The following is a 17,092-nucleotide window of genomic DNA, read 5'->3' on the forward strand; positions in this document are numbered from 1 at the left end:
AAAACTTCTCATAAGTTCTTGAGAGGGAAGACATCCAGCGTTTTGTTCCTCCCGAAAACATTGGTGACTGTTTAAAAATAGTGAACCCCCAGCATGTGATTGCAACACTGTGCATACGATCCTAATACAAACTGATGTGTTTTGGTAACTGGTGTCCTTTGTAGGATTTCCGAGCAAAACTCAGGGTGCGTTGGGTCGTTAGGACTTAGAACTACAAAGATGTTTACCCGCAGGTGTAAGGGAGAGGGACTTAGCTTGGTTAAACTCCTCCCAGTGTTTTGATGTAGTCTGCGGCCTGAGCTTAGTCTCACTGACAAAGCCCTTTGGATGAGAGGCGAAACGTCCTTCAACTACAGAGTACAGAAGATGACTCAAGAACCTTCATTGAAGATGGACAACTCCTGTACGACTGAGAGCCTGCTCAGACATCTCAAAGCAATAGCTTTTTTCTTCAATGAGCGACAATGAACACACATCTCCCCCACGGGGGAAGAATAAAGGGCCAGGATAGCATTTTTCTAAAATAAAGCAACATTTTTGCATAAATGCGAAATGCACTGTTAATGAATGAAGTTAATTAGGTCTAAAAATCAGCAAATTAATAAAAAAAAAATTGGTCAAAAGATAAACAAAATCCATGTGTGAAAATGGTACAATGATCAGATACTATCTAATTCGAAATATACTGTAGTTACCTCCTCAGAGGGCCTCCTCCTGTCAGGCAGCACCAGAGTGTTGGCTTGGCTCCCTGGGACTATAGTGGATCCTACGCTCATTCTGGGTCCAACTAACATGTAGCGCTTGTCTCCAGATCTGTACTGGATGCTGTGGCACAGAGTCCCGTCATAGTTTGTGTCCTGTAAGTACTTGGAGGTGTAGTCAGTGCTGGACTTGGAGCACTGCATTGCAATCAGCACAATGATGCTGATAATGAACAGAGCTGAGACCGAGGCCAGAGTTATCATCAGGTAAAAAGTCACATTAGTGTCCTCAGCGTCTTTAGCGGAGCTCTTCACATCAGAAGCTGCAAAAGCCTCTCTGGGCTCCACCACTTTGACAAGCACAGTAGCTGTAGCTGAGAGGGACACGTTGCCATTGTCTTTGACCAGTATGACGAGTCTGTGCTCGGTCTCGTCTGTCTCTGTGAATGAACGAAGTGTCCTGATCTGTCCTGTGTAGCGGTCCAACCCAAACAGACTGTGGTCAGTCACTTCCTGCAGTGAAAACAGCAGCCAGCCGTTATATCCGATATCAGCGTCATAGGCTCTGACTTTAGTCACCAAGTGTCCTGCGTTCACATTGCGGGGGAGCTCCTCCACTCCTTCAGCAGAGCCATTAGAGCTGACTGGATACAGAATGACTGGAGCGTTGTCGTTCTGATCCAAAATAAACACGTGCACTGTCACGTTGCTGCTCAGTGACGGAGTCCCAGAGTCTGAGGCCACGACTTGAAACTGGAACGACTTCAATGTTTCAAAGTCAAAACTTTTCAAAGCTTTAATTTGCCCATTCTCTGAATCTATATTGAGAAATGAAGTCACTTTGTCCGCGTTTCTTACAATGTGGTAGGACACACGAGCGTTGTCATTCTCATCTTCATCAGACGCTTTAACTGCAAACACTGAGGTGCCAGGCTCATTGGCTTCACTCACATAAAACATGTATGGACTCGTTTCAAACACTGGGCTGTTGTCATTCACATCTGACACAATAACTCGTATGGTCTTTTCAGATGATAATGGAGGTTTACCCGCGTCTGTGGCTATTATGGTCAGATCATAATCGGCCTGTGTTTCTCTGTCCAGCGGAGATTTAGTCACTAAAGCATATGATCTCTCTTTTAAAGATGGCGCTAAAGTGAACGGTGCGTCCTCTTTCAGGACACAGTTAACCTGTCCGTTCAGCCCAGAGTCTCTGTCGTTAACACTGATCAGAGCCACAGTGGTCCCGGGCCGAGAGTCTTCAGGAATGGAGCTGGAAAACGAAGTGACTTCAATCTCTGGCGCGTTATCGTTCACGTCTATTATTTTGATAATTACATTTTTTTCCGTTGTGAATGGGGCAGAGCCTTTGTCTGACGCCTCGACTTCAATATCATATTTTTCTTTTATTTCATAATCAATTACACCATTTACTGTTATCTCACCAGTTAACTCGTTAATGCTGAATAATCGCAATACATTTTTACTCGTACTTTTGCTGAACCTATACACAATTTCTCCATTTGAACCTTCATCGAAGTCAGTTGCATTAACCTGTAACACGGCTGTTCCTATAGGTACATTTTCTTGGAGCATCACAGAATAAACCTCTTTTGTGAAAACAGGAACATTATCGTTTACATCAAGGACATTTACTATAATTTCCATCTGTCCAGATTTCGGAGGTTTACCTCCGTCTGTAGCTGTCAGCACCAGTGAGTGTGTCCGAGACATTTCTCTGTCTAAAGGCTTTTGAACGACCATTATGGGGATTTTACCATCGTCTCCTTTATCCTTAATTTCCAAACGAAAATGATCGTTTTGGCTGAGTTTATACTGCTGGACCGAGAACTGACCGCTGTCTGGATCATGAGCTGCTTCTAATTGAAATCGTGTTCCAGGAAAAACCGACTCAAAAATGTCTAATCTTGTATTTTTTTCTGGAAAAACCGGGTCATTGTCATTGATGTCTATAATGTCTACTTCCACATAATGCACCTCGAGAGGGTTTTCTAGCACTGTTTTAAGATTTATAACGCACGCACTACTCTCGGCGCACACGTCTTCTCTGTCGATCTTTCTACTCACGTAAAGCACTCCATCGTTTTGATTCACGTGAAAAAGAGGCTCCGAGTTACTCGACACAATCCTGTATTTTCTGTCTTTTAGTGTTGTTTTATCCAGACCGAGATCTTTAGCCACGTTTCCAACCACAGTTCCAGCGTTTACCTCCTCGTGTATTGTGTATCGTATTTGCGCTTCAGCTGCGCCCCAAAGCACAAGAAACACGTATCCAAACAGAAGTCCCCTGGTCAATCCATATCCGCTATGTTTTGTCTCCATGTTCAAATTTAACCACGAAAAATAGTCCATAGATGAGCCAAATACTTGAATGGGAAAAGATAGAACACGTCAGATGTCAAAACAAGATAAAGAACGGACAAAGGCGGCTCCACAGTCTCCAACTGGAATCTCGTTGCGTTTGGGGCGGATCTAAAACGCAGTGACGACAGACCCCGTAGAGTGTTGAATTGTTACACTATAGTGACACCCTGAGTATTTATCCACCAGAAATGCATAACATGCAGTTGCAATGGATCATTCTCAAATAAGTTTACACTGTAAACCGTGTTCAATTGTTATTGAAAATCTACGTAAACGTCCCTTTGTTTTATGTTTGCATTGAAGTCACAACTACAAGCACACTGAACAAAACCTGAGCAACATGGACACTACGGAATGGTTACTTGGCACTAAATCACCAGGACTGTAAAATACAGAGAAGGTTGGTAAGATATCCAAAACAAATGAGTCACAAAAAAGAGCATGTCACTGCAGAAGGTATTGTTTGAAAAAAGCTTAACAACCTCAAATGGCCAGCGATTTTGTTCCCACCAAAGGATGTGGAACAGAAATGAAAGAACCACTGCCATAAAACTACAATACAAAGTACAACAAGGTCTGTACAAAAAAAAAGTGTTCTCATGATTTTGTTCGGGGGGGAAAATCAGCATTTTGACCGCGAAAGTGTCGTTTCATGATTAAATGAGCATACGTCAGCACCACGGACAGCGAATCTCAAAGACCACTTTAGCACGTGTACGACCTTATGTAGAGAGATATAACGGTGTTTGTTCAGTATTCAAACCTGGATATAAAACACCTCAGGTATAAAAGGCAAAAAGGAAAATTATAAAAGATAATTTGGGTCTATAAGAAAAACATTTACCTCCTCAGAGGGCCTCCTCCTGTCAGGCAGCACCAGAGTGTTGGCTTGGCTCCCTGGGACTATAGTGGATCCTACGCTCATTCTGGGTCCAACTAACATGTAGCGCTTGTCTCCAGATCTGTACTGGATGCTGTGACACAGAGTCCCGTCATAGTTTGTGTCCTGTAAGTACTTGGAGGTGTAGTCAGTGCTGGACTTGGAGCACTGCATTGCAATCAGCACAATGATACTGATAATGAACAGAGCTGAGACCGAGGCCAGAGTTATCATCAGGTAAAAAGTCACATTAGTGTCCTCAGCGTCTTTAGCGGAGCTCTTCACATCAGAAGCTGCAAAAGCCTCTCTGGGCTCCACCACTTTGACAAGCACAGTAGCTGTAGCTGAGAGGGACACGTTGCCATTGTCTTTGACCAGTATGACGAGTCTGTACTTGGCCTCGTCTGTCTCTGTGAATGAGCGAAGTGTCCTGATCTGTCCTGTGTAGCGGTCCAACCCAAACAGACTGTGGTCAGTCACTTCCTGCAGTGAAAACAGCAGCCAGCCGTTATATCCGATATCAGCGTCATAGGCTCTGACTTTAGTCACCAAGTGTCCTGCGTTCACATTGCGGGGGAGCTCCTCCACTCCTTCAGCAGAGCCATTAGAGCTGACTGGATACAGAATGACTGGAGCGTTGTCGTTTTGATCCAAAACGAACACGTGCACCGTCACGTTGCTGCTCAGTGTCGGAGTCCCAGAGTCTGAGGCCACGACTTGAAACTGGAACGACTTTAATGTCTCAAAGTCAAAACTTTTCAAAGCTGTAATGTGTCCATTTTCTGAGTTTATATTAAGAAATGAAGTCACTTTGTCCGCGTTTCTTACAATGTGGTAGGACACACGAGCGTTGTCATTATCATCTTCATCAGACGCTCTAACTGCAAACACTGAGGTGCCAGGCTCGTTGGCTTCAGTCACATAAAACATGTATGGACTCGTTTCAAACACTGGGCTGTTGTCATTCACATCTGACACAATAACTCGTATGGTCTTTTCAGATGATAATGGAGGTTTACCCGCGTCTGTGGCTATTATGGTCAGATCATAAACGGCCTGTGTTTCTCTGTCCAGCGGAGATTTAGTCACTAAAGCATATGATCTCTCTTTTAAAGATGGCGCTAAAGTGAACGGTGCGTCCTCTTTCAGGACACAGTTAACCTGTCCGTTCAGCCCAGAGTCTCTGTCGTTAACACTGATCAGAGCCACAGTGGTCCCGGGCCGAGAGTCTTCAGGAATGGAGCTGGAAAACGAAGTGACTTCAATCTCAGGCGCGTTATCGTTCACGTCTATTATTTTGATAATTACATTTTTTTCCGTTGTGAATGGGGCAGAGCCTTTGTCTGACGCCTCGACTTCAATATCATATTTTTCTTTAATTTCATAATCAATTAAACCATTTACTGTTATCTCACCAGTTAACTCGTTAATGCTGAATAATTGCAATACGTTGTGATCCATACTATTGCTAAATTTAAAGACTATTTCTCCATTTGAACCTTCATCTAAGTCAGTTGCATTAACCTGTAACACGGCTGTTCCTATAGGTACATTTTCTTGGAGCATCACGGAATAAACGTCTTTTGAGAAAACAGGAACATTATCGTTTACATCAAGGACGTTTACTATAATTTCCATCTGTCCAGATTTCGGAGGTTTTCCTCCGTCTGTAGCTGTCAGCACCAGTGAGTGCGTCCTCGACATTTCTCTGTCTAAAGGCTTTTGAACGACCAGGATGGGGATTTTACCGTCGTCTCCTTTATCCTTAATTTCCAAACGAAAATGATCGTTTTGGCTGAGTTTATACTGCTGGACTGAGAACTGACCGCTGTCTGGATCACGCGCTGCCTTTAACTGAAACCGTGTTCCAGGGAAAACTGACTCTGAAATCTCCAATAATTTATTTTTCTCCGTGAAAATGGGAGCATTGTCATTTATATCCATCACCTCTACTTCCACATAATGCACCTCGAGAGGGTTTTCTAGCACTGTTTTTAGATTAATCACGCACGCACTACTCTCGGCGCACACGTCTTCTCTGTCGATCTTTCTACTCACGTAAAGCACTCCATCGTTTTGATTCACGTGAAAAAGAGGCTCTGAGTTACTCGACACAATCCTGTATTTTCTGTCTTTGAGTGTTGTTTTATCCAGACCGAGATCTTTAGCCACGTTTCCAACCACAGTTCCAGCGGTTACCTCCTCGTGTATTGTGTATCGTATTTGCGCTTCAGCTGCGCTCCACAAAAGCAGAAAAAACACATATCCAGACAAAGGTCCTCGGGTCCAATCATATGCGCTCATTTTGGTTCCAATGTTCATGTGCAACAACCACAAATTTAGTCCAAAGTTCTACAAATTACTTGCACGTATTAAAGATTGGCCATGACAATATGTCAAGACGAGAAAAAGAACGGACAAAGGCGGCTACAGACAGCCTCAGACTAGTAACGCTTTACGTTTGGGGAGGATCCAAAACGCAGTGACGAAAGGACCCGCAGAGTGTGTAATTGTTACACTGTAGTGACACCCAGCGACTTTATCCCCGAAAGCCATAAGCAATGGATCATTCCCAACCAATTTCACGCTGTCAACATGTGACTTCAAAACACTGATAAAGGTTTTCATAATCTTTATATTTTTGCTCAAGCATAAAGAACGAAACTTGAGCCACAGAGACGATCTATCTCCTCGTACCTTTGCATTAACTTGCCACGTGGGATTGTAAAATTATACAAAAAGGAACAGTGAGATATCCCAACCAAGTCAGTCACGCGAAGGAGCATGTTCCTGGAGAAGGTACAGTTTATTGTTCTAACTAATTAAAACGTTGTGAATTCGTTGTATCTGTTTGTTTTTCGTTTGGACTATTTTTGTACTCCATTTAGAGCCTACTTTTGTAGTTATTTTTTTTTCTTCAATATCTAAAATAAATTGTAAACTTTCTTTTACCCACCAACATCTTTGGTTTTATATTACTTACGAACTTTTAAATAAAGCCAATCCCTGGTGTTCATGTGACAGAAAGCCGCATGCCATTATACTGCAAACTAGTACATGCCGTTTACTGTGATTTCAAGTTGTTCCGATCCAAAGTTTTGCTTCTTGATAAAGTAAACATATTCCAGCACCACAGACATCGAATCACAAAGACAAGTTCTGCATTTGAGCACCATTAAGCAGTACAAATAAAGCAGTGGTGAAAAGGCAAAGGCATGCATTAATGCAGGGTCAAAATGTGTGAACGTAAAATCAGTATCTAAACTGAGGGAAAAGTCCATAAGTGGAAGGGTCAAAAGGAAAATTATAACAAGGTATTTTATACCTATATGAAAAACATTTACCTCCTCAGAGGGCCTCCTCCTGTCAGGCAGCACCAGAGTGTTGGCTTGGCTCCCTGTAGTCAGGGACCCAAACTCTCAAAACTGGGTTGAACCTGACACCGTCTGATATATGCTTTATTTGTGTTTTTTCTGTTAACTTTGACCCTAAGGACCAATAATTGGAGGGTCTGCTCTGCTGGAAATATTGCGAAAAAAAATTGTGGCCATTTTAGTGCATGCACCCTGTATTTTTATCAGAAAAATGTGAAAAACGACTTTTTTCCTCAAATCCTCAGTGGGTTGAGTAGGCTGTCAATAAATGCATCCCAGATACACAGAACACATGTGCTGATATCATCCACTGAAAAAATCGCTCTAAAAACACATTTCTACACATTTTTGCATCAATTTAATACAAAAAAATGTGTTGTTTTCTCACTTTTTTCCAATATTTGTATCTTTACTTCATTGGCAATCAACTATTCCACCCAGTTATGGCATCAGTCAATATGCCATTATTTTAAACAGACTGTAGACACATTCCACAGAAAAAATGATCAAAATCCAACAAACATTATTGGATCTGTGATGATTTAAAGACCAATAAGTGACCGACAGACTCAGAACCTCGGAACTGTCAAAAGTCACTTTCGACACTGGTCCATATTTTGGTTGAGGCCATTTCCAGCCCATTAGATAATGATTTACACCAATGTATTTGGTATCATTGGAAAGAAGACATTGTCATGTTTCATTTGAGCCTAAAGGTGCTACTCTGTAACAATTACCGTGGTAACCATAGCTCCTCAGACTCAAATGTGAGAACATTTTTTCACAATTTTCACAAAAAAATGTTTTACTACGTTTAACGCTGTTTCTTCCAGAAACATCACAGACACAAATCTCTGATACTGGGCAACTCTCTAGACTCTGAGGGTTCAGGAAATGTATAACATGTCAGAACTTTCTCAGCTTAAGGCCTCACTGTGAGCCATGAAGTAAAAGAATGTCCACCTCATATGAGCCTCTCCCATAGAAATAAGCCTATATCTGCCAGGTTGGAACAGCTGGTGGGGCTTTCTGGCCAGGACAGGCCCAACGTAACTTGAAATTACATTTATAAAAATTATAATTATTCTGTATCATATAAGCTGTATCTTAAATTGTAAAAGAAAACATATATATCCGTATTCTGTAGCCTTTAACAGTAACAGGTGAAACTCAGAAAATTAGAATATCATTCAAAAGTTCATTTATTTCTGTAATTCAAGTTAAAATGTGAAACTAATATATGATATAGACTCGTGACAAAGTTGCATATGTCAAGCTTTTGTTTGTTATCATGATTATGGCATTTTCAAAATATTCTAATTTTAGGATTTTTAATTTGTGTTTTTTACAAGCTGGGCCATAATCATCCAAAGTATAATGAATAAAGGCCATACATGTCTCACTTTGCATGTAATGAGTCTATCATATATTAGTTTCACAGTTTACTGTGTGTTTCGCCCCATTAGGCGCACCTGATTATAAGGCGCGTTATCACTGATAATGTTTATTTTCATAAATAAGGCGCACCGGAAAACAAGGCGCACTACTTAATGCTGGTTTACCTGTAAACCTGTAGGTGTGTAAACACAGCCAGAAGTTGATACAAAGGGCGCACCAGGATATAAAGTGCACTGTTAAAATTAAAGGCTTTCATGTGCGCCTTGTAGTGCGAAAAATACAGTAAGTTGAATAACAGAAATGAATGCACTTTTTAACGACGTTCTAAAAGAAACTGCACTCCACAGGATATAAGTATAAGTAAGTGCTTTGTCAGTGTACAATTGTACACTGACATTGTGTTCAGGTGTTGGGTTAGCAGAGCAGGTGCTGGCCCTTCTGGGGCCCTAAGCAAAAATCCACATGGGGGCCCTACAGTAGCATCCCATGGTTATTCGGCAAAGGGCGGACCTATTTACGGCCAAAAACAGTTCCACTGTACAGTAAAGCAGGGCAGAAGTGGAAAATAATGACCGCAATTCAATCAATCAGAATCACTAACCACTAAGCCATTGTCCAACTGGGATTTAGGACGACTACTGGTCTACAGGTCCTTCTAAAAAAATTAGCATATTGTGATAAAGTTCATTCTTTTCCATAATGTAATGATAAAAGTTAAACTTTCATATATTTTAGATTCATTGCACACCAACTGAAATATTTCTGGTCTTTTATTGTTTTAAAACTGATGATCTTGGCATACAGCTCATGAAAACCCAAAAATTCCTATCTCAAAAAATTAGCATAATTCATCCGACCAATAAAAGAAAAGTGTTTTTAATACAAAAAAAGTCAACCTTCAAATAATTATGTTCAGTTATGCACTCAATACTTGGTCGGGAATCCTTTTGCAGAAATGACTGCTTCAACGCGGCGTGGCATGGAGGTAATCAGCCTGTGGCACTGCTGAGGTGTTCTGGAGGCCCAGGATGCTTCGATAGCGGCCTTAAGCTCATCCAGAGTGTTGGGTCTTGCGTCTCTCAACTTTCTCTTCACAATATCCCACAGATTCTCTATGGGGTTCAGGTCAGGAGAGTTGGCAGGCCAATTGAGCACAGTAATACAATGGTCAGTAAACCATTTACCAGTGGTTTTGGCACTGTGAGCAGGTGCCAGGTCGTGCTGAAAAATGAAATCTTCATCTCCATAAAGCTTTTCAGCAGATGGAAGCATGAAGTGCTCCAAAATCTCCTGATAGTTAGCTGCATTGATAAAACACAGTGGACCAACACCAGCAGCTGACATGGCACCCCAGACCATCACTGACTGTGGGTACTTGACACTGGACTTCAGGCATTTTGGCATTTCCTTCTCCCCAGTCTTCCTCCAGACTCTGGCACCTTGATTTCCGAATGACATGCAAAATTTGCTTTCATCCGAAAAAAGTAGCAGGCCTTATAGACTGTGCACATTCAGAGAACCAGAGTTACTGTAAGTTACTGTGCTTGTGAGAACCGTGTGGATTCAACTCCTCTTTGAGACAAAAAGGCCACAGACACGGCTTTACTCTCGTCTATCCATCAAAGTACTGTCCTGATTCTCCGCTAGACACAACAAGAAAAGAGTTTAAATGAGTGTGTGGCCGATGCCCCGAGTCTGAGCAGAGAAAACATGAGAGCTGCGCCGGGACACGTGGACGTGATGCAGCCGCGGAGGTGCCACGCATGAGGCGAAACGAGCACCGGGAGACAGACGGCCGAGCGGGACACGAGCGGAGAAGCACTCGCGCTTTGGAAGAGACCGGGGGAAGGCGGTCGGTCTCTCCTGCTCATCCACTTCAGACTGCTCCGTTTTGATGTTATATGTGGCGAAGTAGGCGGAGAGTGAGTGCGCGCTGTCAGAGCCTGTCCCCGTAACAACGCGTTGATTAATCAGTGAAACAACACGGTAGTTTGACTGAGATGCGGGGCCCTTGCAGCCGCGGGGGCCCTACGCACCTTGCGTAGTCTGCGTATAGGAAGAACCGGCTCTGTGGGTTAGCCCTGAGTCACTGCGACTGAGTGTGCTGCCTGACCAGCATGTTTTTGGAGATCAGGAGTACCCAGAGGAAACCTGGCTGCCTGCTCTCAGTGCTGTTCTGAAAACAGTGCAGCGCCTCCTGGGTTTGTCCCTGTGTCAGAGCATGGTGTCCTGCACTGGTCAGCTCCTCTTCCTCCTGTATTAATATATTCAGGCCAGTGCTAACAAACTTGGTGCAACTCAGAAACATCCATAGTGACCTTCCTGGGGTCATTGTGTACTTTGGGTCTTTCTACATCATACTCTCATATCCAGACGACCCAGTCGAGGTGATCAAGTCCTGCCTTGTGTGGTTCACTTTTCAGCCTCACTTGATCCACAACTTTTTACAATGTCTGAAATGTTCTTGATGGCATTTGTCTTTATATTAATAATATTTTATAATAATATTTTCAATGCTCTTTGGAGTCCAGTATAGTATTTAATGTATTCATAGACTCCCAAATTTACCCTCTGCATTTGACTCATCCTTCAAGCCTCAGAGAAACCTGTCAGGAGCAGAGCCATCACGCTGCCTGTGGAGCTATCTCTAGATTTTGAGCCAGAAGCTAGGTTAGAAGTACTGAGGTGTTTTAGAGTACTGGAACTGGATTCTACTGGATTCTCGTCTGTGCAAAGCCCTTTGACCCAGGTTTGCACCCATCTATCCATTTTCTTACAATTTACCCACGGTCTGATCATGGATGCAGCAGTCAAAGCAGAGATTCCCAGATATCACTCTTCACAAACACTAACTCCAGCCTTTCTGAAGGAATCCCGAGGCATTCCCTGGCCACAGAGAGATATAGTCCATCCAATGTGTCCCCGAGCCACCTCATCTGGCCGCTCCTGACAGGAAGGAGCAGTGGTTCTATTCCAAGCTCCTCCCATGTAACTGCCTTACCCCAAGCCATCTTGTGAAGGTAACTAATTTCGTCCGCTTCACACTCGGCTGCAAACCAGAGCAGCTGAAGGTCCAACAGAACAACATCATCTGCAAACAGCAGAGATGAGATCCTGAGGTTCCCAAACCAGCAACCCTCCGGTCCCTGGCTGCGCCTAGAAACTCTGGTCATAAAAGTTACTTTTTATTTAATCATTCATAAAGCACATTTCTTGTGGGTAGTACCGATTCAATGTGCCAGCGAATAAAATAAATAAATTACACAACATTAAAGGGGCTATATCATGCAAAATCGACTTTGTTGTGCTATTTCCTAATCAAAAACACCCCCAGAGTGTTTTTTGGCTTCATTCTCACAGTTCTCAGCAATCCTCCTGAATCCTGCTCTGAGCAGCTCCGCCCTCTGCTGGAAAACCCGATTTTAATTTGTAAAAAAAAGTTAATTAATTTTAAAAAAAGAAAGAAAAGGAAGTGCCTGACACGTCCGCGCTGCACCTGCGGAGAAAACAAACGCACCCCCTGAGCGTCTGAACAGACGTCATGTTTGCACTGAAGGATGTGAAAAAGGAGCTCTTTCTAACCTACTCTGGACACGCCTGTTCTTTTTTCTTACCTAACGATAATGTCAGGCAGATGTCAAGTCCTTATAACTGCATTATGAAGTAACTTCACTTATTGCTGTGATATTTATATTTATTTTACTGCTAATGTTGCATGAGCGCAGAGAGGGGGCGGAGTTAATTGAGTCCAAGTGTCTTGTCTTCCGGGTTGGAAATATAACCCCAGAAAATACTTATATTTCTCACAAATAGAGATACAATATATCATATAAATGTTTATAGTTTACTTTGGAATGAGTAAAATAGCATGATGCAGGTCCTTTATGACCAAAACTGAAATACATGAATATATTTTTTTTTAAAGTGTGACAATTTTAACATGTACAAAGAACTTAAACAACTTCAGAAAAGCGAAGAGAAATGGTTTAATCCAGTATGGACTGTTTTGTTCAGACGACTGCCACTGTGATTTAGTCCTGGACGAGCCCTAAGCTTTAGTTTTGTGCCGTGCATTAGTAATGTAGTAAACCAACTTTAGTGAACGGACTACATCAAATTACTTACTTTATTAATTTACTAAACAGTAAAAAGGCTGTTGTTCATCGTAAACATGTGGTTTATGGAAAATCCAGCTTCAGAGCAGTTTTCCTCAGCAAATACATTACCAACCACATTACCATCTAATGTATCACAAATGTGTAGTATTTTAGGCATAACCATGTGGTGTCTACAAAGACACACTGTTGGAATTATCTTGGATTCTTGAGGATTTTTTTTTACAGATTTAAAGGGATGTATATTGGAGTGAAATCAACATATGTATATTGTGTATATGGCATAGTAAAGGATAGATAAAGACTTACATAGTATAAAAAACAGATGAACAGCTTTATGTAAAAATACAGAACTGTTGATCTCCATAAATGTAATTTCAAGTTACGTTGGGCCTGTCCTGGTCAGAAAGTCTCACCAGCTGTTCCAACCTGGCAGATATAGGCTTATTTCTATGGGAGAGGCTCATATGAGGTGGACATTCTTTTACTTCATGGCTCACAGTGAGGCCTTAAGCTGAGAAAGTTCTGACATGTTATACATTTCCTGAACCCTCAGAGTCTAGAGAGTTGCCCAGTATCAGAGATTTGTGTCTGTGATGTTTCTGGAAGAAACAGCGTTAAACGTAGTAAAACATTTTTTTGTGAAAATTGTGAAAAAATGTTCTCACATTTGAGTCTGAGGAGCTATGGTTACCACGGTAATTGTTACAGAGTAGCACCTTTAGGCTCAAATGAAACATGACAATGTCTTCTTTCCAATGATACCAAATACATTGGTGTAAATCATTATCTAATGGGCTGGAAATGGCCTCAACCAAAATATGGACCAGTGTCGAAAGTGACTTTTGACAGTTCCGAGGTTCTGAGTCTGTCGGTCACTTATTGGTCTTTAAATCATCACAGATCCAATAATGTTTGTTGGATTTTGATCATTTTTTCTGTGGAATGTGTCTACAGTCTGTTTAAAATAATGGCATATTGACTGATGCCATAACTGGGTGGAATAGTTGATTGCCAATGAAGTAAAGATACAAATATTGGAAAAAAGTGAGAAAACGCCACATTTTTTTGTATTAAATTGATGCAAAAATGTGTAGAAATGTGTTTTTAGAGCGATTTTTTCAGTGGATGTTATCAGCACATGTGTTCTGTGTATCTGGGATGCATTTATTGACAGCCTACTCAACCCACTGAGGATTTGAGGAAAAAAGTCATTTTTCACATTTTTCTGATAAAAATACAGGGTGCATGCACTAAAATGGCCACAATTGTTTTTCGCAATATTTCCAGCAGAGCAGACCCTCCAATTATTGGTCCTTAGGGTCAAAGTTAACAGAAAAAACACAAATAAAGCATATATCAGACGGTGTCAGGTTAAACCCAATTTAAAGAGCTTTTGAGAGTTTGGGTCCCTGACTACTGGGACTATAGTGGATCCTACGCTCATTCTGGGTCCAACTAACATGTAGCGCTTGTCTCCAGATCTGTACTGGATGCTGTGGCACAGAGTCCCGTCATAGTTTGTGTCCTGTAAGTACTTGGAGGTGTAGTCAGTGCTGGACTTGGAGCACTGCATTGCAATCAGCACAATGATACTGATAATGAACAGAGCTGAGACCGAGGCCAGAGTTATCATCAGGTAAAAAGTCACATTAGTGTCCTCAGCGTCTTTAGCGGAGCTCTTCACGTCAGAAGCTGCAAAAGCCTCTCTGGGCTCCACCACTTTGACAAGCACAGTAGCTGTAGCTGAGAGGGACACGTTGCCATTGTCTTTGACCAGTATGACGAGTCTGTACTTGGCCTCGTCTGTCTCTGTGAATGAGCGAAGTGTCCTGATCTGTCCTGTGTAGCGGTCCAACCCAAACAGACTGTGGTCAGTCACTTCCTGCAGTGAAAACAGCAGCCAGCCGTTATATCCGATATCAGCGTCATAGGCTCTGACGTTAGTCACCAAGTGTCCTGCGTTCACATTGCGGGGGAGCTCCTCCACTCCTTCAGCAGAGCCATTAGAGCTGACTGGATACAGAATGACTGGAGCGTTGTCATTTTGATCCAAAACGAACACGTGCACTGTCACGTTACTGCTCAGTGACGGAGTTCCAGAGTCTGAGGCCACGACTTGAAACTGGAACGACTTTAATGACTCAAAGTCAAAGCTTTTAAGCGCCATGATGTCTCCACTTTCTGAGTTAATGTTTAAAAATATGCTGTTTTCTCCAGTCTCTCTTGGAATATTGTAAGAAATATGTGCGTTTTCAGTTTCATCTATATCCAATGCCACAACTGAAAAAACCGGGGATGAAATATCATTGTTTTCAGTAACGTAAAAACTGTACGCACTGGAAGAAAACTGTGGACTGTTGTCATTCACATCCGACAGAGCAACACGAAATGTTTTCTCCGTTGACAATGGTGGCTCTCCACTGTCCTTAGCTACAATAGTAAGATCATAGAAAGCTCTTTGTTCCCGGTCTAACTGAGATTTGGTGACTATTGCATACATGTTGTCTTGTAAAGATGGAGATATGGCAAAGGGCTCGTCCCCTTGAAGAAAACACAACACTTTACCATTCGCCCCTGAATCTTTATCACTGACGCTGATCACGGCTACAGTCGTTCCTATTCTAGCGTCTTCGGGGACGAGTTTAGAAAACGATGTAACCTCAATCTCCGGAGCATTATCATTAACATCAATTATATTAATTATTACCGTTTTATGTGTGGATAGAGAAACTGTGCCTTTATCTGATGCGTGCATATCGATTTCATAGTTCTGATTTTCTTCGAAATTAATGTTTCCTGTGACTCTAATTTCCCCAGTGTTGGCATCAATTGTGAAAATATCTTGCAAATTGGAATCAACTTCTTTATCAAATGAATACACCACCTCACCATTTTCTCCCTCGTCCAAATCAGTCGCATTTACTTGAATAACCAGAATATTACGTTTAGCATTTTCCTTTAAAGTGGTTTTGTAAGTGTCTTTGGTAAATACCGGTGCGTTATCGTTCACATCTAGCACTTTAACTCGGATTTCCACGGTGCCGGATTTCGCTGGTCTCCCTCCGTCTACAGCTGTGAGAACGAGCTGGTGTTCGTTCACCGCCTCCCTGTCCAGCTGCTTGGTTAACACCAGGAAGGGGATTTTACGATCCTCGCCTCTTTCGTTAACATCTAAACGAAAGTGCTCGCTGTGGCTCAGTTTATATTGTTGAACTGAGAACTGGGCACTGTCCGGATCGCGCGCAGGCTGGAGCTGAAAACGCGCACCGGGTAAAGTGGACTCGTAAATCTCCAGCTGCTTTTCTCTCTCTGGGAACACCGGAGCGTGGTCATTAACGTCCAGAACTTCTATCACCACGTTGTGAATTTCTAAAGGGTTTTCTAGTACAGTTTTTAAATTAATTACGCACGATTTACTCCGTTCGCAGATCTCCTCTCTATCTACCTTTTTGCTGACGTACAGTATTCCGTCGTTCGCATTTAAACGGAAAAGGTGTTCCGTTGGTCCGCCAGCGATGCGGTAACCTCTCTCTTTGAGCTGTGTCTTATCAATTCCAAGGTCTTTAGCAATATTCCCAACGACGGTTCCTTGCTTTGCCTCTTCAGAAATCGAATATTTAATCTGAGCCGCGACCTTGGCCCAAAATGTTGCAAAAAAGATCACAAAATAGACAATGAATCGCGATTGCTTTGTCTTCTCTCGAAGTCCTTTATGCTCCATGACGCAAACCAAAAATGTGGATGTTTCTATATTCCGGTGGCTTCACATTAAGTGGAAAATGCTCTCAATCCAAAATAATAGATGTTTCAGAGCGAAAACTGCCCAAATGAACAGTAACGCAACAAAATCCCGACAACTGACAACTGCTTCAAAGCGCTACTGCCTGTGTCTGGGGCATGGGCACTTCATGACGTTGCATAAAACATTATTTTATACAACACACTGACACCGTTTGAACTGAGACGGTACTGCAAGGTGGAGTTGCAAAATTGCTGCCATACTAAATTTCCCAGGAGTATATTTAAAGAAACACTGCGTAACATTTTGGACTATACTTTAGCCAGTAAAAAACATGCAGCTAAAGACAAGCTCGACACAGAAAATGCCATTTTTGCAGTGGGTAATCAAAGAATGGATTTGGATCAGAACCCAACCTGTTTACATCTCAAATTCTAATGAGTTTAGTCACATCTCCGTGGCGACAACCTGGAGTCATACCCACTGCCAGTAAAGTT

At 42.2% G+C, this 17,092-nt stretch overlaps 2 protein-coding genes across 3 annotated transcripts in view; both read right to left on the reverse strand.

The window, feature by feature from the left end:
• Positions 1-17,092, reverse strand: part of LOC306963756 (protocadherin alpha-3-like) — a 53,702-nt gene that overhangs the window by 27,245 nt on the left and 9,365 nt on the right. Inside the window, exon 1 of one of the 2 annotated variants that reach the window (XR_013792925.1) lies at positions 696-3,300. The exons of the other annotated variant lie outside the window; for it this stretch is intronic. The gene's annotated coding sequence lies outside the window, so the exon portion shown is untranslated. Of the gene's footprint in view, positions 1-695; positions 3,301-17,092 lie in introns of those variants that run through there. 2 annotated transcript variants of the gene reach the window in all.
• LOC306963772 (protocadherin alpha-3-like) lies at positions 3,889-16,774 on the reverse strand. The gene is made up of 2 exons (XM_079557467.1): positions 16,085-16,774; positions 3,889-5,798 (listed from the first exon to the last, which is right to left on the reverse strand). The coding sequence occupies exons 1-2, from the start codon at positions 16,575-16,577 to the stop codon at positions 3,892-3,894; spliced, it is 2,400 nt and encodes a 799-aa protein (XP_079413593.1). The 5' UTR covers positions 16,578-16,774; the 3' UTR covers positions 3,889-3,891.

The sequence above is a fragment of the Gobius niger genome, assembly GCF_951799975.1.
Source record: "Gobius niger genome assembly, chromosome: 5".
In the NCBI taxonomy this organism is placed as follows: Eukaryota; Metazoa; Chordata; class Actinopteri; order Gobiiformes; family Gobiidae; genus Gobius; species Gobius niger.

Bases quoted from the DNA above. Each gene is read 5' to 3' on its own strand.
- LOC306963772 (XM_079557467.1), bottom strand. From the start codon at position 16,577: ATGGAGCATAAAGGACTTCGAGAGAAGACAAAGCAATCGCGATTCATT. The intron at 5,799-16,084 runs GTGCCCAGTTCT...CGCGTGATCCAG, and splicing joins GCCTGCGCGCGATCCGGACA to ACAGCGGTCAGTTCTCAGTC.